Source organism: Typha angustifolia, chromosome 15 (genome assembly GCF_048772165.1).
Source record: "Typha angustifolia cultivar Huaian chromosome 15, ASM4877216v1, whole genome shotgun sequence".
NCBI classification, from domain to species: domain Eukaryota; kingdom Viridiplantae; phylum Streptophyta; class Magnoliopsida; order Poales; family Typhaceae; genus Typha; species Typha angustifolia.
The window spans coordinates 17,854,413-17,878,456 of NC_133253.1; the positions used below are offsets into that span (position 1 = coordinate 17,854,413).

General features: G+C 34.1%; 2 protein-coding genes across 7 annotated transcripts; one reads left to right on the forward strand and one right to left on the reverse strand.

Annotated features, from left to right (window-relative positions):
• The first annotated feature begins 244 nt into the window (after positions 1-244).
• LOC140779969 (spermine synthase-like) lies at positions 245-8,601 on the forward strand. Of its 6 annotated transcripts, XM_073125334.1 has the most exons (12): positions 247-462; positions 535-752; positions 871-915; positions 1,022-1,098; positions 1,198-1,320; positions 2,133-2,237; positions 2,319-2,391; positions 2,590-2,661; positions 4,129-4,324; positions 6,692-6,821; positions 7,442-7,516; positions 8,268-8,601. In XM_073125334.1, exons 2-11 carry the CDS (start codon positions 566-568, stop codon positions 7,508-7,510), a joined length of 1,077 nt encoding a protein of 358 aa, XP_072981435.1. In that variant the 5' UTR covers positions 247-462; positions 535-565; the 3' UTR covers positions 7,511-7,516; positions 8,268-8,601. The 6 variants fall into 6 exon arrangements, 5 of the variants coding, with proteins under 5 accessions (XP_072981438.1, XP_072981439.1, XP_072981436.1 ...); XR_012107420.1 differs by lacking the exons at positions 7,442-7,516; positions 8,268-8,601 and adding an exon at positions 4,489-4,603 and having other exon boundaries at positions 245-462; XM_073125337.1 differs by lacking the exons at positions 7,442-7,516; positions 8,268-8,601 and adding an exon at positions 4,489-4,552 and having other exon boundaries at positions 245-462.
• A 795-nt stretch (positions 8,602-9,396) lies between these two features.
• LOC140779769 (long chain acyl-CoA synthetase 4-like) lies at positions 9,397-23,782 on the reverse strand. Its single transcript, XM_073125023.1, has 19 exons — positions 23,600-23,782; positions 23,362-23,425; positions 23,166-23,255; positions 21,047-21,103; positions 20,927-20,975; positions 20,234-20,310; positions 18,620-18,659; positions 18,425-18,519; positions 16,338-16,505; positions 16,058-16,168; positions 15,903-15,990; positions 14,564-14,630; positions 14,215-14,290; positions 13,986-14,103; positions 12,123-12,368; positions 11,657-11,796; positions 10,444-10,626; positions 10,172-10,291; positions 9,397-9,665 (listed from the first exon to the last, which is right to left on the reverse strand). Exons 1-19 carry the CDS (start codon positions 23,743-23,745, stop codon positions 9,630-9,632), a joined length of 1,971 nt encoding a protein of 656 aa, XP_072981124.1. The 5' UTR covers positions 23,746-23,782; the 3' UTR covers positions 9,397-9,629.
• Between the last annotated feature and the right edge of the window lie 262 nt (positions 23,783-24,044).

Consider the following 24,044-nt stretch of genomic DNA (forward strand, 5'->3'; position numbering starts at 1 on the left):
TGTTAGATAGAAGGTTCTTATTCTTTTCCATAAAGAAAGAAATAGATAAGATATTCATGGTCCCCGTGTAATAGACTATTTCGTCACATGCTTATTATTATTTTCCATTCCAATTAAGTCCCCCTCGCTCTATGGCGATGGCAACTTGTGCGGGGACTCAGGGACACATCGGTCATTATGGTAAAATAGAAAGCCCAACGCCCCAACCCCTCCACCGCCGTAATAAATCCCGCCCCTTCCTCAGGAGTCAGGCCATCTCCAGGTAAACGTCTCGAAGACGCTGGGAAAACAGAAAGAATCTCAAAAGGGTGGGGAGGGAAAAAGGGAAAAGAAAAAAAAGAGAGGGAGAAGAAAAGAAAGAAAGGGAGAGAAGCGTACTGGTGAAGCTGACCCCTTCCTTTCTCTCCTGTCTTTTCCTCTTCTGCTCTCCTCCCACCTCTATCGTCCGCCATTAGAGCGCAGGTAGAAGGTCGGACCCGATCGCTTCTGGAAACCCTAGGTCTTGGATCACTGGAATCTTGATTTTGTTCGCAGAGGCTGGGAACTCTAAGGAAGAGTTGGATCCATGGAGGGAGGGGGCGTCGGAAATGGTTCAGGCACGACGGCGGGGACAGGGGGAAGTGGGGATGATGGCGCCGTGAGGACGCTTCCTCCTTGTTGCCTTAAGGCGAGGGCTTCCGTGCCGGAGAATGATGCCAAGTGTCACGCCACTGTAGTGTCAGGGTGGTTCACCGAATCGCGGTCGGACAATGGTTATTATCTGTTGATTAGATCGAGTTCTCGATAGTTTTCGTGATTTAATGATGGGGTCCGTTTGTCTTTTATGAGCATTTTTATTTTCTAATTTCCTTGTTTTTGTGGTTGTTGCAGATAAAGCTGACAAATGTCTGTACTACAATAACCCCATGTGGCCTGGTACTAGTTCTACCTTGTATAGATCTCACTTTAGATAATGATAAAGTATGTTTATTCTCAAACAGTTATCATATCATTTGTGCATATTATTGGATCGTTTCTGTAGGAGAGGTTCATTCTATAAAAGTGGAAAAGATTTTATATCGGGGGAAATCGCCATACCAAGAAGTTTTGGTTTTTGAGGTTTTTCTTGTTCTTTTTGTCTACATACCTATACTTTTGAGTGTGCTAAAATTTTAATCATTTCCCTGAGTTGCTTATTTGAGTTGTTTATTTATGCAGTCCTCCACTTACGGGAAAGTGCTTGTGCTTGACGGCATTGTACAGCTGACTGATAAGGATGAATGTGCCTACCAGGAAATGATTGCTCACCTTCCTTTATGTTCGATTCCATCCCCCAAAACTGTAAATTCACTAATCTCATATTCTCTATAGCTCATCTTATTTGGTAGCTGATAAGGTATCTAACATTATTGAGTATAGTTGTCTGTTCGTATTAATGTTTCTCTGTATTGGTTTGTGCTTTACTTGTTTTCTGCTGTATTATGTTGATATATTTACTCTGTTTGGTACTTCCGTGTTGATTATTTATGGTAACTGAAATATTGATATATAACTAGTGTGTGAAGGTATCCTTTTGAGTTGATTAGTCCTTCCATCAACTCACTTTGTATAGGACTTGTAAGATGTTCAGAGGCTAATACAAGGATCCTTTTGGATTGTTGTTATGGTTACTAGGTTTTAAGTATAGATGACTTTTTGGATGGCATATTAGCATTACTGGTAGTAAAAGAGCTTTTTGCCTGGTATGTGTAGAAGAAAACAAAGAAATGTCTTAGAGGTAGGAAAATTCCATTCTTGATGAGAAGATGTATAGAGATCAAATGGGTGTCTATAAGACAATCTACACATCTCAAATACATATATAGGAGAGGAAGCATGCACTAAAGAAAATACTTTCGAGAGGGAGAATCTTTATATCTTATACTATTGGATTTATAGCTTAATATAGTAAACATAATTGAAAACATGTGCTTGCTATTGGGTTTTGAGTATCCAAAATAGCACACCGTTGGTTCGTGAATTCAGTATTTCAGCTTAATTTTAATCTATACAATTCTTCTTATGAGGGAACCACATTCTACCCTTTATTGGCATTGGTATCACAACCAAAATTGCTGATGTATAAAAACATTTCTCAATCGTTTTGAATGCAGGTTTTGGTTATTGGAGGTGGTGATGGTGGTGTGCTCCGGGAAATTTCTAGACACAGCTCAGTGGAAATAATAGATATTTGTGAAATTGATGAGCTGGTCATAAATGTAAGTTTCTTATTGGTTTCTTTACTATCAGATGCCATCCCATATATTTTTTGTGTTCAAATATGTATAAATGTTGTGTAGGTCTGTAAGGAATTCTTCCCAGACTTATATTTTGGCTTCCAAGATCCTCGTGTTCGATTGCATGTCGGTGACGGTATGTTGTAACTTTCAGCCATTCAGCGTCTATGTAGTATTAGTTATCATTCAATGACCTACGATTTCTTTGTTTGCTTACATTCGTTTGGACTCCGATGAACTTTCAAGATGCAAATTAGCCATAAGTTTGTACTTCTGATATCTTCTTAATTTTATACGTTTCATAAGTTTGTAATGAGTCACATTTGTTCCTCAGCTGTTGAATTCTTACGAAATGCTCCTGAAGGAACCTATGACGCCATTATTGTTGATTCATCTGATCCGATAGGTGAGCTGCAATTACTTCTTTCCAGCTTAATTTGTGGTAGCTCATCAGGAGCTTTTAGGGAGCTGTAGTTCTAATTCTGGATATCAATCCCTTCTCTCCTTGTTAAGAAAAAAGTTTGTTTCATTTCTTAACCAGCACCGCTTAGTATTTAATCAGGGTTAACTGCCTTTGATTCATGTAATTCAAATACAGAGGTGGAAATTATTTTCATCTAATTTAGTTGGTATATAGTGGTATACCATATGCTATTTAACTTCCAAAAACTTCTGACACTACTAAAGATGCTCCATGTTCTGCAACAAAATTTATTAGCAAAATGATCAATCAGATTTTTAACTGATGTTCATTTATTCTGAATTTGCTATAAAGCTCCTGAGGAATAAAATCTCTACATCTCTTGAGGTACATTAGCTGGTGTCATTTCTATATGATTGTAGCCGCACAATTTAGGCTATTTAAATTGTATTACAGCTTGCTTGTTTTGTGCCATCTATCTCTTTGGATCCAGCATGCAATCTGTGTGGCTTCTATATCAGTTTTGTGAGAAGTTCCATTTCTGGTGTCATTGTTCTCATATTTTATGTGCTTGTAGGGTACACAATTGGAGGCTCTCTTAGCGGTCTTATCATATTATATCTTGCTGTTCTGGTGCCAGCATACCTCTTTCAATGTAGCATGCAAAATGTGCTTTCTTTAGTGTTTCTTTGATTGTTCGTTTTTATCATATCTTGTCCTCTTTGGATGTAGCATACAATCTGTCTTTGTTTTTCTTCTTTTACCTTCTTAGCTCAGATAAACTGTTGCTTCCTCTTGTTGTTTTGTTATTGATCGTACTCTTATGAGTGATTTATTATTCTTCACGCCTTGCTACTACTGACTGTCTAGTCAATCAGTTCCTTTCTCTCTTTTATCTGCTTTCTTTTTTTCTTTTTTTATATTTTTGATGGACAACAAGAGATATTTACTATTATTCTGTCCCTATAGGTGTCTCCTTTTATCCTTCTTTATCTGAGCTGTGCATATCTGTTTATAAATTTTCTTTGGGTGATAGGTCCCATTGTATTATGGGTAGATGCTACAAGGGCATTTAGCTCTTTGCTTGATAATAGTCAGATTTTTTTTAGAGTTAATTTTCTTTTGATTATTCATCTGTGGAGCCACAAGTCAGATGGTTCTTCTTTGCTGGCATTGTCACCTTTGCAAGATATTATTAGTTTTTTAGTATTGACTTGATTAATACCAGTATCAGGTGTAATTGGTGCAGATTTTTTTTTAAGTAAATTATGTTGACAATGTTCCTAGTTATAATATAGAAGTCATAAGTCATAACTGCCTTGTTTTTTCAAGACTTTGTATTGGCACTGTCATATGCAATATGCATATCAACACTATTATCAATAATTTTTTTAGTGTGGCATTGTAAAAGCTACGGTTGTATACCTCCCTCATTTTGATATATTGATACAGGCCCTGCTCAGGAACTTGTCGAAAAGCCTTTTTTTGAAACAATTGCTAGGGCATTAAAACCTGGTGGGGTTCTGTGTAATCAAGCTGAGAGCATGTGGCTCCACACCCATCTTATTCAGGATATGCTTGCCATTTGCCGTGAAACATTCAAGGGTTCCGTTCATTATGCCTCAACGAGTGTTCCTACATATCCTAGGTTCTTACACTGCTCATCTTATCTGTATTTGCTTATTTTTCTTCCTGCTAGAAAAGTAGTTTTTCCAATTTAGCTCGCCATTTGATTCTATAAAATCATAAATCATTTCTGGGCACAAATCATTAAAATAATGTTCCATTATGTTTCTCTTAACAAATGTGTAGCGGAGTGCCAAGTACCCCTTGAAGCTCTTGACATCAGGAAAAGCCTACTTCAAGCTGGGAGTAGGTAGACTTAATCCTTGGACAGAAGTTTCTATTACTTTGATAGTCTGCCAGTGTGAGCATTACTTAATCATTTATATGCTTATAATTTGGCAGATTATGGAGGTCTTTGATCACTCGTTTGATATAGAAAAATGTCCTGCCAATGTGCTGCCCAGCATTTAAAATCATGTCTCTAAGTTGAGAACCATTATGGGTTACCACGAGATCCTCCAGATATGGAACTCTCAGTATACTAACCCCAATGTGGTGTTTTAATGCTTGCTTGTTTTTGTCATTTAAAGAGATTTTACTTGAATACCAACCAGCTGAATAGAAGTTAGGAAAGTAAATATAGTATAGCTAATTTATTAGGAACATGATACATCACAACTTGGTAACTTTGACTTTGCTTGCGAATGGAGTTTAAAGAATAAGCATCTTTTATAATGACATGATACTTTTTCTTTACAATTAACAAAATATCATGCCTTAAATCTAGAACTATAAGCTTTCTTTACTTTAATCGTTAAGTCCTAAAAGTAACAAATCTCAGTGTTTATGTTCTTAGTTAGGTTCACTGATTTGCCCAAGGTATTAACATTTGTGGATATTATATTTAGCACCATTTACTTTGAGTTTATTATGTTGTACTATTGATTGTCAGCACAATTGGCACCACAGTTCGCATAAGTCAATATGTATCGTGCTAGTGAGTTACCAATAAGGATATAGAAAGAGTATCTCGATACTTCCTCATGCTGACGCATGCCAACTTGTGTCATTAGATATTGAGCATATCTTACTTCAAAGGGGCATGGCATTGGGTCTCTTGTCCCTTTTGATACTTTATTGCTTTTGGTCCTTAATCTATACAAATTGCATTTGAAAAATTTCAGAATTCAAAGGTAATTTATGTTTTCTCCAAGTTATTTGAAGTTTTGGAAAAAGTATAAAGAATTGGGAGAATTGTCAAATTAGAGTCTCAAATGATTCAAGCAGATGTACCACTTATTCTTAGAAATTGCACGTGTTACACCAACATCTTGTTCTAACTTCTAAGACTTCAAGTTAGCCTCTAAAACCTGTTTAACTTTTATGGCCCTAAATAAGTTTAAAGATTGTTTTCTAGGCATATTGATTATTGAGGTCGTCCAATGTCCAACAACACCTTTTAGCAATGCATGTGTCGCAATATGTGCCATGCCCAGCCAAGGTGACAAAGGAACGACGATTCATGCGCTGTACACCTTATATTCTAAAGTCTAAACCTATTTACTTAAATCCAGGTATTTCATTGTTAATCACAAAGTACCGTCGTTAGTATAAAGAATCATGCAGGGCATATTCCATTAGCTGCCCTTAACGCAAAGTGACCTCAGCGTGTTACATTACTCAGAGGAGACCAAATAAATGACTTTTACACCTGACAATATTTCTAATATGCCAGAGTTTGGTTTCACCTTGTTAATTGTTGTTATGTTGGTTTTCACCTTAGGTAGTTATTAGGAATAATGAAAACTTGAGTAGTCATATAAAACATAATAATTGTAAGGTGTGTGTAACTTTAGTATGTTTTAATTCCTGACCTGACAAATGACCTCTTATTTCTGAAATGTTATTTTTTGTTTCCTTTCCATAGCTACCCTAACACTGGATATTTAATAAGCTGAGTATGTATAGATATAATAGTTCCTGACATAGGCTTGTTGGTTCAGTTTTTAGATGTTTCTATATCTCTTCAAATTGAGATTTCCAATTGCCACTTTGCTACTACATTCCCAGGTGCTGAGTAGCCCATAGTTCTGTTTGTACAGACTTATGAATTAAACACTCTTTTGAGAGAGGTTTGAAACCATTTCCTGTATGGTTGTTCACATGCCTACCATTTTTGTTAAATATACTTTCTGTGTGGTATGCAGTGGCACCTACCTAAATACTCCATTGTTGTATTTCATACTAGTAATTTTCAACCAACGATTGGTCAATTCTTTGCTTAATGCTATCTACTTGGGCATCTGCTGGTGGCAACAATTGGTTTAATGCAATAAATCGTGATGATTTTATCATTTTATCAATCATATGTTTAAAGTTGGATGTTGTTATTCTTGTTGTTGTATATGATGGATGCTTCTTACTCGTATCTGTTTAAATGGAGATGCAGTGGTACTATTGGATTTTTATTGTGCTCCAAGGATGGTCATCCAGTCAACTTCTTGAATCCTATAAACCCTATTGAGAAGCAGGAAGGAGCAATTAAGGGTGGAAGGGAAATCAAATACTATAATACAGAGGTATCACAAAAATTATGCGTAGCCCTCACTTGCTCAATGACATTTTCTATTATATGCTTTTATATAATTTATCAGTATATATATGTGAGTGTGTGCGCGTGCATACATATTTGTGCGGACGTGTATGTATGTGTGCATATGTGTTCTGTTGGACACCTCATCTCATCTCATCTCTCTCTCTCTCTCTCTCTCTCTCTCTCTCTCTCTCTCCCTTTTTATTTTTAGGCTTCCTTTGGAAGCTGAAAGGCTTTACTTTTTGTAGAATAGATTCTAGGGTTGTCAGGGGAAGGGGGGATCTTTTTTTTACATCATATCATTTGTCTAGAAAGCCTGCCTTCTGCCAATTTAATAGCTGCCGAGAACTGATACAACATTTTCTGATCTTCTGAATTCTGTCAGAATAACTCTAATCGATTTTCTGACATAATGAAGTCTAATTCATGGCCAATCTTCAGATTTGGATGTTTCCTTTTTGTACTTTCTCTTTGCATCTTTAATCATTTAGTACCATGTCTTGCTGCATATACACTTGCAATATGCAGGACATATGTAACTGTGCATTATTTTCCTTGAACTTCATCAAATTTAGTAAATAACCCACTGATTCTGCTATTTGACAGATGCATAGGGCTGCATTTGTCTTGCCATCTTTTGCAAAGAGAGAGCTTGCCACTGTTTATACTTCCTGAGCACTGGTATGTATCTAGTAGCTAATGCTTCATATGTCGCAATCTTCCTAACATAAACTTATTTGTCATCAACTCGAGCAATTTGGGTTAGGGAGTCTCCAAATCCCTACAAATGTAGGATCCAATGAGTTGTTTTTTAACATTGTTTTAAAACTTCCACCTTAAAGCATAAGCTTCCAACTTAGATAGAATATAATTAACTAGGGTCCATTTAGGTTCTGCTTAGGTGGTCACTTTAGACAATATTATTGTACATGTTGATGAATTAGTGGATTCTAATGTATACTATAGTTCTTAACAAGAGTGATTGATATATCATTTATATTTGTATATATTAATTTTAATTACTTCCTTAAAGTTGTTTATATTATTTATTTATTTTTTTGGACGTCCGCTTAGGCACCCATCAAAAGCTTAGGTGCTATATGATCCGCCTACATTTCTTTTAAAACCTTGGTAGCTACTAATCATCGAAGGTTAGATTGAAATGAAAAGGAAACAAATACTAATTAATCCTTTCCAGCAATCTATTATATTTCAATCTTGCTTCATTGTGTAATTTTTCTTTTCTGAAGCAGAACCAGCTGCCAGTAAGGTTGTATTTTTGATATTCAAATGGGGTCGTCTCGAGTTGTATTTTTGATATTCAGATAGGGTCTGGATCCACTAGATAATGTTATCTCCTGTTTATGTTATGTATGATTATCTTTAATAACTATTCTTTTGGCTTAGTTTTGATTGGCATACTGTGTGGCAGGATCAACCCAAACAGGGTGAGGACATATTGAAAGACAAATCTAGTGATAAAAGGTGCACTGCTTCCTAGGATCTGAGTGTTCGTTCTGTTCAGTGGAAACAATTATGATCAATTTGGATGAAAATAATAAGCCATGCCATCTTGATGGAGTCATCTGATGAAGAAATATTGTATATCATAAATTTGACTGATCGTTGAACAACAGAAATGTTTGTCTTTTGATGATTGATAAGTTGGAAGTATATGATTTACCTTTGTGATTGTATGCTATGCAGACACTTGTGATTTTGTGGAGCTTCAAATGAAATAATAGTAGTCTTCTTGAGTAGCTTTAGACTCTTGGTCCATTTCCGTTCCCTTCTCTTTGTATTGGTTTATTATCTCTATTATGTGTACACCAATTCTGATGGGTCTCAAGGAGATCTTGTAGAACCTTTGAGCAAACTACTTGTGTCAAGAAGCAGGCAAACATACAAATAATGCAGGTCACCCTGGTAAGTTATTGTTTGAACTTTATCTGCAAGACTTGGTCGGTTATGCTCAGTAAAGCTCATCTACCATTTCTGGTCCTAAGCCTGGCTGCTTACTTTCTCCTCTCTTGGTCAGGGATTAAATCCCCAGCAGCAGACTCGACTCGAACTTCCTACCTCACAGTAGCCAGGGTGGATGAAAGTCTCTATTACGGGGACAATTAGACAACGAAGCGCAAGACTAATCAAGTCATAAAATTTAGAAGATATTATGGCAAATGATTAAAGTACCTTTTATAGTGGATGGATAAAGAGAGAAAAAGAGAAAAAAGAAAAAAAGGAGATTGAAATAATAATTGATTGCATTGATACTTTCTGTAAGAACAAAATTGTAATTAAATATTATCGGTAAATATATTTATTAGATAGAAGAGAAGAGTGAAAAGTAAATATTTATAAACTAGTATTGAGATAAAACTATTATCCGGTTACTAATAAACTTCTATAGACCTAGCACACCTCACTATAGTAGAAATAAGTTTATGCTTATTCTACAACCAACGGGTAGAGTTTTTAAGTTAATCTTAATGGTTGATAGGACAAAAGGTAAAATACAACAGTTAGATTTCTACTAGGGAGACCAGACTCCACAAGGGATATAACAAGAAATCAGGCGACTCATTCAAGTGATTTTCATATTGTGAACCAAGTCTGCACACATATGTAATGTAAGAACTGAAACAAAAATAAGCTTATCGATGTCTCATCTTAACACGTAAAGATATATAAGACGGAACAAAAAAAAAGTTTATACACATAAATGACAGAAGAATTACAGAATAAGCATTACACCATATAAACTCCCTGCTGCTGCCCCTGTAGGATTGCTTCCTTATTTGATACTTTTGTACAAGACGTCGATAACACTCTGGAAATAAATCACAAGTATAATATTAAGTAACTTGGCATGTTTCAATTAAGCTTCAGCAAAGAGAAACCTAAGCTTTCTTTTATTTTCTTCCAGGATGTTCTTTTTGTGCATGCTTTATTAAAACTCTGTTATTTATATATATATAATTGCAACTTGACTCCTTTCTTTTCCTACCTTTGCCAAAAAAAAGTAGGCATTTAGTCAAAAATTTGAGAAATGGAGTTGATCATTTTCTAATCAATCTCAGACTATAGGAATCAATACATCATCGAAAGGAGGATATTTTTTTGCAAAATGGGAGGTCATATATAAAGCACTTATTTCCGCTCTTGAACTACAGCGAACCCAAGCATGTGATCAATCGATATAGTGCTCTGACATGAAGAAACTATTAATGTAGAACAAAGAACCACCCTACTATAGTCTACTACTCATATTCCAATTCAAAGTATTCATTGAAATAGGACTTTTCTCAAAAAGTATACATAGATGGGACAACTAACCTGATAGTACTTGAGCAGTTGTGGTCGTTTCTTCTTATATGTTGGGGTCAGCAGGTCACGCTCCATGTCAAATGGTACTGGGTCAAGGTGAAGAGCTTTTATGAACTCAAAACCTTTCAACTGCCAGGAAAAATAAAAGTACTATTAAATATACAATTGATTACTACAGGTGCTTTTAAATAGATAATGGAAGCATTAGTAACAAATGAGTATGCTATTGGTGTACCAAGTGAACTCTGGATGCAAAATATAATACACGTAGGATACCTGACCTTATTTGCTTTTGCAATCTTTGTAAGTTCCCCAAGAATGTGTTCTTTAGCCTTGGGACTTTCACATACAGCGGCAAAATCCCCTGTTATTCCATTTTCTTTTGCCCAATGCTCAAGAGCTTGTTGGTTTGGATTTGCAACGGCAACAAGGGAAGATTCAAAACTATTTCCATACACCCATATCTGAGAATGTAGTAGAAGCATTTCTTGATGAGATAGAATTTAGAGAACTCAAATGTTAAGGAACTTCAGATTGGAACATCAGATATTACTAGACATCTTGCAAACTGCTGTAAGTTTTTAATTAGTTGAGAACTACATGAAAAGTTTAACAAGAATCCATGCAAGGTTGCATAATAAAGCTTCAGATAAGAAAATGATAAAAAATATAATGAATCGCAGATACAAAGATTGTGAGGCCTCTACCTGTAACAAAATCTTAAATTATGGTCCTCCCATATTACCGGTTGGTTTCCTAGTTATATCTAAAGTCCTTCCTATGCTTAGAATAAGAATCATGTCAGTGTCTTTTTCCTTTAGGAAAGAGAAGAAAACAAGTGCACATCCAAAGATGCAGTTGCAAAACATCAAATTGCATGTCAGATCAGGATACAGGAGTCCAATCTTTAAACAGAGGAAGCAGACATCAGGAAATTCGAATGAAGCCCAATGCAAGTGTGTATATATGTATATGTATATATATATATATATATATATATATATATATATATATATATATATATATATATATATATATATAAATTTTGGTTCTCTACTATAAAATGGCTCTGAAACAGCTTCTAGAATTCAATGATATTTGCCTTCCACAGTTAAAAATAACATGTACAATTAGAATTTCAACAACAGTACATACTGCATCAAGCCTTTTGTAACATGAATTCTTTATTTTGGTTCACATTCATGCAAATTTTACAAGCATATTAGTTCCATCATTTATCCAATGAATTGAATTTATGAAATCAAAAGTTGATAGATGCACTTTATTAAAGTGCAATATTCTAGAAATTAAGGATCCTCTTCGAGAATGCATATTTCTAGCTAAAGAGGTGTTTTGGATTTCAGCAAGGGATTATTAGGGGAAAAAGGCACTAGGAGTTGTCTAGACCTTTTGAAAGAGAAGCTAGATAAAACACCATGAAACATCTGACGTGAAAATAAAGTATCTTCCTTGAAGAAATGCGAGAAGACATACCATGTCTATATCAGGAAGAAGACCATAAATGTTCTCCAGGTTTTCCACAGCGACATATTCTCCCTGCGAAAGTTTAAAAATGTTCTTCTTCCTATCAATAATTTTTAAGCTTCCATCTGGTTGCCATTCACCAATATCACCTGCATATCATGATTGCTAGATATATAAAATGAGAAAGTATCCAAACAATAGATACTGCAAGTCTCAGCCCGCAGATGAATGGTGTGGATAAGTATTGCGTGACTTAAAGTGCCATCTTAAATGATCATAAACTGGCATGGCTCTGTAATTTCAAAATCAAGTTATAACTATATCCTCTGTTTTGCCATACATGGAAATAAAAGCGGGGAATCTCAACAAGACCAAGTGTTCAGACTACTAGTTTGATAAGCTCATAAGAAAATGATAATGCCAACCAAGTTGCGTAACTATTTCACTGTAATTGTGTATCAGGAGAACAACAAACCTGTGTGAAACCACCCATCAACCATAACTTCATTTGTCAGATCTTCTCTTTTGTGGTATCCTGAGAACAAAGTTTTTCCCCTGATGCAGATTTCTCCACGAGGAGTGCTTGAGAGGGCATCGTACTCCATCTCAGGAACAGACTCAAGGCGCACATCAACGCTTGGTGCTGGAGGGCCCACAGTTCCAAACATTGATGAGACATTTGGTAGACAAACAAATGTTCCGGCACAAGTTTCAGTCAAACCTAAAACCAGGACAAAAGTAAGTGAATCATCTTTAGCCATTCATTATACATTAGACTCAAATTTCATAATGCTAAATTATAGTTCCCATATCTACAAGAGGATCACTATCTTCGTACTTCCAGAGCTACGATAATTAACAATATGAGGATCTATAACCAAATTATGACAAATAAATAAGACTGTTACAGATAAGCATGAGCTATTCTGTCTTACAATTCCAGATAGCTCTGCAGTAAAATTCCAGATGTTTGAGTAGTTGATAGTTTTAACTTTTAAGCAGGCATCCTGTATGCTACTAAATGACATCTAAATAGCAAACTACATGATGATGCTATGCCTGACTGCTTTTAGATTTTGACAAAGGAAAAATGCTATTTGGACTTCTGTTATTTACAATTGGCAAATTTTTGGCACTTCTTGCACAATACACATAGCATCGCATGATATTTTTTTAAGCTCATATTGAAGTGTTCATGCTTGTTTTAGCAAGTTTTTTCCACTTGGCACTTTTTTTTGAGCTTAATGTAAAACTTAAGTGTTGATGCTTTCCTTTTCAAACTTCTTTAGGTGTCCAAATATTTAAAAATAAAAATTAAATATCAGAGAATTTTTAAGAGGTATGCACCATTTTGTTTTTCAACTTTTTGTTATCACAAATTAAACAAAACAATGAGGGATGTATTAGTCGGCATGGCACGTGCCAACCGACACTTGACGTGCTAATAGGATATCGGCATCCAACAAAAGGTTGTGCTATTGGGGTGTTCGTGCCAGTCAGCACGTTATTGTGTTGACCCATGCTGGTCAGTACAGATTTTTTCTTTTAAAAGTGTATAAATGATAGACGTATCTCAATTTTACTATATCTATTATTTATAAGGGGTTTTCAACATAGATCTAACATTTTGATGCTAGATCTGAGAAGGATAGTCTTTAAAATGTAGGAATAAAAAGGGAAATTTTGATTTCTTCCAAATTCTCCCTAAATTTCAAAAAAATTGAAATTACAAAAATAATCTAAGGATAAAATACTTTAATACATGTATCAAATAAAGAAAAAACTAAGGATTGCTATGCCAAAGATACTAAAAACATCTCTAAATATTCTAAAAAATTGATTAGATGTGTATCAAAGATATGCCCATGTGTATAGTGTATAAAAAAGATTTTTTTTTCAATGATCGTGCCAAAGGCATGCCGCACCGGCAGAGGATCAGCACGTTCATTAAGAAAATCTTTCTTTAGACACCACAAATTATCAATGAAATTGTTTTCCACCTTCACAGCAAACCTCGATTTGGACACCCTTCCATGTTTCCAATGACTGGGAACATAGTTACTAGGAGATCTATTATCTTTTTTCTTCAAAACAAAAGAAGATCCAATTAATACTGGAAAAAAGGTAGAATGATACTTAGTCATTTAATAAAGTGTGACTCCATAGTAAGATCTGTCATGTGCAATGAAACAGAACTTGACATCAATTGATAGAAATTGCATTTTACTCATTAAATGAACATAATGAAGAACACATAAATAATCATTGCATTTAATGTCGAATTTCAGAGAAATAAATTGTAAATCAAATTTATCTGAGATAATTCAATAATCAATACCATAGCCTTGTCCAAGATGGGCACATGTCACCACTCGTAGAAAGGTTTCAACATGTGGAGCTAAAGGAGCTCCTCCAGAAAGGATAATATGTACATTCCCACCTAAACCTTGTTTCACCTAAGTGCATGAGGCATCGAAATTTTAGATCAGTAAACAGAGATTAGATTGCTCCTGTTTTGTTCTATCAATTAAACAAACTCCTCAAGTACTTATTATATTTTTGGTCACCTTATTGAAAACTAATTTATCAAAGAAAGGAGCCGCCACTTCATGCTTATATCCCCTACTCATCTTCCAAAGCTTGCTGCAAAATTTCCATCTAAAATCAATCCGCAATCCAGAAGTCCAGATCAGCAGATAAGTAGACAGAAGTAATATAAACACAAAGGTGAAGCAACCATATGAATGTAAGATGGAAGACTATGATCTACACAATGTTAACATTTTTAGAATGGAAATGAATTAAGAAATGCATGTGAGATGGTTTAAGATAGTTTAATTTCATATCTACAAAAAACCAATAATAACAATAGTATACAAGTTGTAATCTGGATGTCAGTGTTGTATATGAACTTACTATTGGTAAGCAACTTTGAACACGAATTTCTTCAAGAACCCACCTGAAGAAATCTTATTTTGCAGACCTGGAAATAAGAAGAGACAAAATAGGTAAAGTTTATTAGAAATAAGAGGTGGTTATAAACTTTCAGCAGTGCATCCTGTAAATAGTAAATACCATGATGTACTGTTGACATGCTTACGGTACAAGAATATTTATATACATGTCCACAATGTGTGCGCAAGTGCTTGTGAGGATATGCATGCACAGATATACTGTATACATGTATGAGATATATTCAGATTTACTAGTATTATTGCAAACAGGGGATGAAGATTTTCCTTCCATCAGGAATATTAATCCTTAGTCTTTTTTTCCTTAATTACAAAACTCTGATTTTTATTACTTATTTGAAATATGTTTATAAGATTTTGATTCACAATAAAATTTAATTCCAAATATCTGATCTCATCTTGTCCCCTTTAGTCAATCTTCTCACAGCCTCAGATATAGTTCACAATGAACTTTTTAAATCATATGTTATACTAGTTAAGCTTGTATATTAGATAAGATCAGAAGAACAAGAGGACTTGTACTCGGGCTCCATGCTGAAGCTGTAATTATGTTTCTCTAATTAAACTCTGTCTGTGTGTATCATGTTCCTTTGCCATTAATGAGAAACATGGAGGTCTGAATTTCATGGCTTGTGCTGCAAAAGTGCAATAGAATGATGAGACATGCTGCTGCCTAGTGAGAGAAGAGATGCTATAAAACAGATGTCCTTCTCTGGCTCCATGTACCACATGTTAAATTGTTAATTATCTAAATTCCAAAACAATAGAAACTGTAGGAACTTTCTGTGGGAGAAATAAATTCAAAGGAGGCACTAGAATGATGTGTGCTGAAATTATAACATCCTATTATTTGACAATAAGTATTACTAGCATATACAGATCTCTCTACCCTTTATTAAAATATACACGATAAATTTTGAGATGTCAGACTAGGCTTCTAGCAGATACAAAGACATAATTGTGACCAAGAATAAAATTTAAGTTTGTGACGAAAATATGAAATACAAAGAAACAAAGAAACTATACAAAATATTGTCATTTACTTAACTCTGTAGAAATACATTTTAAAGTCCTGACTTCACCTAACTATATCAATCCAGGATACGATGAATAGCAGTGAAGAAAGTTGGTTTTGGCTCTCCAATGTCTTCATGTGGAGTCATTTACTTGGCAATAATGAAGTATAGTCTTAGTCTATGTAAGGTAACTCCCAAAATTGAAAACCTATAGCCGTTTAGCTAGCACTAATTTAAGAATTAGCAATTCCAAAGTTCTGACTTTACCTGAATAGATCCGATCCAGGACACGGGGAACAGCCGTAAAGAAGGTTGGTTTCAGTGCCCCAATATCTTCAACTAATAGCTTGACATCCTGGAATGATATGCTTCTATTAGTTAATGTAATTATTGAAACAATACCTTCTACTTGAATAGCTTACTCCACGCCAAAAACCGATTGAAGCCCCATGGGAAATGAACAGCTCCTCAATCGCTCGATCAAAGATATGTGCCAGTGGAAGATATGATAGATAAACATCATTGTTATCCAACTGCATAGTAAATATGTACGCAACATTAATTGGGACAATTATTTACATCTGAAATTACCAATTCATAACTTGCAGACATTATATGTAGGATTGAGCTATGGAGCTTTTTATGTTTCTTTACATGTGCATTTACGATGCTGTAACAGTTCCAAAGTTGATATGGACTTACCTTTTCATTCACATGGTCAAATAACAGATCTATCCCAGCAATATAAGAAATGATGCTTTCATTTGATATCATTACTCCCTTGGGGTCACCAGTAGTTCCACTTGTGTACATTATAGTGCAGATATCTGACTTCTTCTTTACTGGAAGATCAAATTGCTGAATATCTCCCTGGAACGAAACACAAGAAAATTCTCCAAACATATAATCTTGCATGTTAGGAATAGAATATTCTTGTATTCAAAGTTCAAAACAAGCATTATTTACTAAAGTGAGAACAGAAGTAAGGCACATTTTCTCATATTCTGCATACAACAAGGATGTCTGAACAGCCTAAGAGTGAACCTATTTAAACTTGGAAGGTCAATGAGGAAATGGTTTCTAATGGGTAAGTAAAATAAGATCATATTGAGCCATGTTATATTTATCTCATATTATCCCTTATAGGTGGGCATAGTTAGACTTAAGCATGACAGCTTATTTATTTTTCACAAAAGAATAATAAAGATCAAATATATCATAAGAGTTTGCTGTCATTAAATTTCATGTGCATTATTATCAAGGAAAAGTAATCATCTGAAATTTATTCTGGTAGGAATTTATTATGAAGCCATTCTTATAGTCAAAATACAGGCAAACTATCATTGTCCTCAAACAAAGATGAGAGCATCAATATAATTCAAAAGCATGATTTCTCTTCCCCTTGAGTTTTGAGTAAATGACAGTATGACAATGATGTAGGACGGTCTAAGAGTAAATTTATATAAATATGAGTAGAAAAAAATAAATAGGATGAAATAAGCCAAACAATGATAGATTTAAATATCTAACTAGAGGCAATATGTTAAACAATGATGTGCCTCTTTCTTTGGGATTTCCTCAACTTTGATATAAGCATCCAATAGACTAGACTTGCTAAGACATCCTTTGTAGTCAAATGTCATATTTTACCTCAATCATCAAATGTTACAAAATCATAAAAAATTACAAGTTATCAGATGCTAGCCTAGAAAATATAATGTGAACTTCAGGTTCATTACAGGACTATTTACCTGGGACAAAAGAAGGTTGATCTAGTTTAGGAGAATAATTTCAGGAGTATGCCCAAGAATTAGTTGGAGTCAAGGATGGTTGTGCTGGTTAGCATTGGGCATGCCGATCGGCACGCCTCATTGGCATGATCTTGACACACCTCTAATAAAAATTTTAGGGTATTTAAAAATGTCTTAATCTTTAGTTTTTTATTTGAATATATATATTAAAATCTACATTAGAATATTTTATCTTTAGATTATTTTTATGAATGATCTATTTTATTTAAAGATATAGCAATAGTCAAGTAAAACATTATTCAACACATAATATGATTGAATACATTCATTAATTGATGATAATCTAATAATTAAAATAAATACCTAGTTAAACATAGTTAATTTAACATGTTTCTATATAAAAGTTGACCAAATTTGAATGAATTTGATGTTCAAAATTTTAAAATTTGAGAGAAATCTAATCATACTAAAATTTTAGCTAAACTAATAAAATTTGGGTTCTAATCTACATACCAATTTTGACCATGTGACATATTAATTTTAATTTTCTTTAATTTAGGGGAATATTTTAGGGGACCCATTTTCTTTTATTCCTACATTTTAAAGAGTATTTTTCATAGATCTAGCATCTATCATTTGAGTTATATCATTTAAACTACTCTAAATTAGTTTCTATAGTATAAAACAAAATAAATAAATAAAATCTTGTCCACCGACATGGGTTGGCACATCCCAAATGGAGCTATGCCACTAGCACAACCCGTGCAAGGTGCCAATACTCCATCGACACAACAAGTGCTAACCTACACAACCATCCTTAATTAAAATATGTTGATCTAATAACTAGAGGTGAAATGAAAAACCTAGAGGAATTATGTTTTGACATAATTTGATTTTCGTGTGCCTCATAAAGTGTCCTACATCAATAAATTACTTGTCCAAAAGAAACAAACAAATATGCGGTCCATAGTCACAAAGTATCATCTAGTACGACAAGTAGTTAATCCGAAAAAGGGAGGAGTAAAAAAATGGACTAACCAAGAGCAAAAATTCCTCCCAAGAGTATATTGACAAACCATGATTTTCAACCTCCTCTTTCTGTTCAGGTGTGACATTCCCAAAACTGACAATTGCTGTTAGAAAAATGACAACAAAGAAGAAGATCAATATAACATGGATGATACATATAAAACAATCGATCTGACAAACAGAAATTAGTGATGTATAACTTACTTTTCAAAAAGTTTGTCGTGTTGGGGAAAGTTTTCAAAACCTGGACAATAAAAGAAAACAAAAAAAAAAAAATTGTGAGCAATATGTTGATAAGTTCATAAGAAATGCTAGAAAGTGCAATAGACTTTGTGTAGCATTAAGAAATTGGTGTAGAGGTTTTAGTGTCTTTAGTTCCAACTAACCATTTAGAAACAAAATAATTTATGGTAATCTGAAAATTTATCTTCATGTCTGAATGTTAAAAAGGCACGTACTGACTCACATGTCAATAGCATTTAGTGAAAAAAAAAATGCAACAAAGTAAACAAGAATTTAATTGTAAAGAAGTCCAACAAACATTTCCAGTGCAGAATGCCTTAAATCTTTAAGGAATCCCTGTAAGAGAGATGAAGAGAACTATACAGAAGACTAGAAGAGGGAGGGCTCAGATGCTCTTTCTTATCAAGAGATGCATTTAAAATTGCAGAAGGGGCAAAATGATTCCATGGAAACTCATTGGTACGTCACATTTCTCAATGCCATAGTTATCAGCAAAAATGATTGTAGGATTTTTAATATTCCATTGACTATATCAAGCAAGTGCACTTGCTTATAGTTTCTATTTGTATGGCTCTATTCCACGAAGACCATGAGATTTATCCTATAACTCCCTGACATTTAGACTTAATAGTTGAAAGTTGACTCTCAACATAGTTGATGAACAAAGATCCATACTTCATAGTACAGTCATTTACGTGACACTCCAAAAAGAAATGTCAACTGTAGACAATTTATGATGATGTGAGCATGACAACTAAATAGTGGAGCTTCAAGATATGCTCTTCCATATTGCATTTTCCTGAGATGCCAAAAGCATTTAACCAGAAAAGTGAAGAGTTGAGGTAACATAGATTGAAGGACGTTTACTTTAGGCATTAACCATCTATTGCAGGGGAATTGGGCACACGGAAATACAAAGGTCACAGTAAGCAATCAAAGGGATATACACAATAGCTGCTCAAATGAATAGGTGAAAGATAATAACTAACATTTGGAAATTTTAAAAAAGAAAATATATAGTGGCATCAATATCATATCATTGTAGGATCCCATAATTTTTTTCCCTTGTTTAATAAGAGGTTTTCTATAAAAAAAATGTTGTGTTTGCGTGTGCTCTTGCATATCATATTTTTATTATTGCTTGTCATGAAATACATCTTTTAGAGTAATTATATATTTTTCATGTAACAACCTACAGGGATACAAAGTACAAACTGACATATTATGAGATGGAAAAGAATTTATAAGATAGATGTAAGTGTACAATTTTAATTACCGCATACAAATGGTTCCGTAGAGAATATATAATCATTACTCATGAGTATGACAATACCAGTAGGAATGTAAAGTGTGCTTATATGCACAACATTATTAACCAACTAATAGTCTTATAAGAATAACTACTATTAAATAAATGAAAGGTAATCAAAAGATTATGCATATCATAGAATTTATGATTTATCTTGCTCTCATATCCAAAGGAAAAGCACTAAATTTAGTCTTCTGTAACCATTAGAGAAATTTTTTTGAAGCCTGTAAGGACCTATCGTACAGTTCCATGAGAAAATGTCTTACCTCAACAATCTTCTTCTCGTCCACAAAAGCTATCTGAACCTCTGCATGGCATATGATAAATTCTACTGCACCAGCACCTATGTAAATACAGTAAAAACAAACAGAAGTTAATCACATATATATTGGTTATATAAATGGAGGCAGAAGACATGATTTGCCCATAAGAATTTGTCTAACATGATGCAGGGGAATACACCAATTAGTTTCCAACTTCCTGATTAAAATAATTTCTAAATCAGGAAATGGAAGGAAGAAAGAAAAGATCTAATTCTTTTCTCAACTTCTCCAATGCAGGAATGCTAAACATTCATTTCTGGGCAGAGCAAGGATTGCTATGGAGGATACATTCCATCGATGCCTTTGCACACTTGTTCAGCTAGAGTAAGTATGACAACTTACATACTATTAAAATATGACAAACTAAAACTATAGTTATCTAATAGCTTAAATTTTTAAAGTAATTGATAAGTGAATATCGTAACAAAACAGGAGGTCCCAAGTTCAAATCTCCACGGGGCACTAGGCCTCTTAAAATATAAAACATCTTCTTATTTGATTCAAATTTATATCTTGGGTGTATAAAAGTGTCTCGAGCCTAGAAGTAAGAGAATTAAAATAATAAAATATAAGAGATCAAAACTATCATTCTGTAATAAGTTAAACTTTTAGAGTAATTAGTAAATTAGCACATACCAAGGGTATCATATAGGGGAACACAATAAATTCCATGAGCATTGCAAGCCTGCAGAGGTAACATAGCTTTTATAAGCCACATTTTCTTATTAATTAGCAATATATATTAAACAAGAGTACCTCCATACTGATGACCCATTGAGGACAATTGACACCATAAATACCACAACGCCCTCCCTACAAATCAATGATAGTAAGTTCCACAATTTTTCTTATTACGGCACAAATCAACATAGACAAGATGTTCAAATTATACAGTTGATATTTAAAACTAGAAACAATCTTCTTGATATGAATTGAGTCTTAGTACTCATTTACAGCATGCGAATTTTGACCAAACAATTTAAAGATTATTAAATTAAGAACTCCATCGCTTGATTCACCTATTGAATATGAGAATCATAGCTCACTATTCCTAATATATAGACCATATTAACGGTCTCAAAAAAATTCTAAAAAGAAAAGCCAACAGCATAACTGAATAATGGACAACCCACATCCATTGCAAAATATTATGAGCTCATAATCTTAAAAATAAAGAAAAAGGAAGAAATTTCTTAAAGCTTGTACGGAAAAATAATCGGATGAAGAACTGCTTTTCGCAAGCTCAAAATTAAATTTCAACTCCTAGGAGAAGTTAACTAGAAAATAATAATAATAATAACAATAATAATAATAATAATAATAATAATAATAATAATAATAATAATAATATAACAATAATATAACAATAATGTAACAACTTAATTTGATATTTAATTGTTTTTCATATGTACCCAATGATTCAGTTTCACTTTGTTGATAGATCTTAGAACTTTTCTACAGCTTTAGTGCATGAACAAGCTGGCTAGGAAGTCTTCCATCTAACAAAGATCAAGCCTTAAGACTTCTCCAGATTATTCCCAGCTCCATAGTCCAGCAACTGAAGTGAGGATGAAATTTCAATTTTCATACATCCAGGTCCTTCACTAAGAGAACCTTTCATCAACCCCCATCCAAACCAATCTCTGTCAATTTTTTGTTTCTACCTCGACTGATCTGTAAGAACTTATAATTTCACAGTACTGCCTACTTAGCTGGATTATAACTCTTCTGGAGGTAGATGAAATATGCTTAGTTATGCTTGCTACTATCAGAGTTTGATTCAATGATTTCCCTTTCGATTTATCTCCAATCTTTCTACTGTTTATTTGCAGGTGAATGTGATGTTACTGTTTCAACAGGGCAGCTATTTCCTCAGCAGATCAGGACATGGCCCTAATCTGTTTATGCCCTCACATCATTTTTTTTATTCTCAGTTTCCTCTTTCTTACTGATTTAAAGAACGAAAATCATTGGACTCACTTATTTAAGTGGATGGCAAAGTTCACTGGTGAGCCACTAGATTTAAACAACTATCTGCACAGCTAGTTAGTATTTAAGAGCTCTATCCCACGTGATTACAAATTACTAGTTTGCCATTATACAACTCACTGTGACACATATAATGATATAATAACTCAATATGAAAAATTTCACAATAATACCATATAAACAAAGCACATGGCATCATTAATACTTCATTCAGTCGTGCATCTAACCACCAGTGCTTCCTCATCATATATAATGCTAAATCCAAAGTCTATAAATACCAAATTTCACCATTCCCTATCAACTTTTAAGTTTTAGAGATAATGGTCATTTGACACACAGCAAAAAGTCTATTGATCTATGCTTAAGTTTGATTGGTGAGTAAAGTTATTCAAGTTTATTGATGTTTATATATGTGTTTAAGTTTATGCATGTTTATTTGAAGTTGGTAAGGAAATGATGTTGCCTTTTCTTCTATATGAATTATTATATTGCCCCTATGAGATGTATTAGTTCTAAAATATTTAATATAACTAAATAAATAAAATAAATTTATAAATTATAATTATTAAATAGCATACTATCAATAAAATATATCACATAATAAATAGATAATTATATTTGATATTTCTGTGCTTAAAATTTGTTTAAAAGGTTACTTTGGTAAAAGGAAAATTACCTTTCTATAATGTGTTCTTTTTATTCATATTTTATAATAATATTTATTGGTTTAGAGTAATGCTTATTATTTTACAAGGACATAGTCGTCGGTTTGGATAATGATCAACTTGATGCAAGGTTTGACCAAAACTAATAAAACTTTGACGAGTAAGTAACCTTGTGCAGCGATCAAAAGCCACCTACTTATTTGAAAAGGGGAACAGTCTACCTGCTCAACTCCGCAACTCCTAATGGAGGCCCCCACTTTCATGACAATGTCATATACTTCCTTATAAGTCAACCAGATGTAATCACCCGCCTGCAGATTAGAGAAAACAAGAACAAGACCATCTAATTTGCTCCAATGTATTATATGAAAAGAAACCTTGAAAGAAGAAGAAGAAAAATCCCCCAATAGAAATAACCTTCCCATCGACAATGGGGCGATGGCCGAGCATTCTATTCTTCGGATTCTTCTCCACCGATGTCCTGCATGGCAAACCGCAAGCACGATCGATTACAAGAAAGAAGAAGTGAGATACAAACATGGAATCCAAGACCCAATTCTAGGTTTTTCTTTTTGTCTGACATGTGGGCTGAAACCACACTAGTAAAGTAAGATAATTGCGATAAAGGAGGGGCTTTTATTGCCAAGAAATGGACCGGAAGATATCCCAACAGCTCTCGACGTCGGGGGGCGGCGACGGGAAGCCGTCCTTGGCGAAGGCGCTGCGATATACTGGGCCGGCGGTGGGCCCACCGTCGCCGGTGGCGAGCTTCGCCGGCTCTACCTCAATCAAGTACTTCATCTCCAAACGCTCCTATCGAACTGATGCAGAGCTCCCTGTGTTGTAGCTATGCAGAATATATACCAAAAAATGGAGAAATATTCATCTCACACCCTACACTACTACACTGTGTGTTTATTGTCCTTTACACCCTGATTTTTAACTAATTTTTTATTGGACCCATGTACTGTGCCGTTCACTTAAATATGGAAGGAAAATAGTATTCTTTTCAGACAAGCTCTTTTTTCTGATTTAATAACTAAATACGACTTAGCTTATTTTGACATACTAATTTATATTTTATCCAAAACTATATCCAC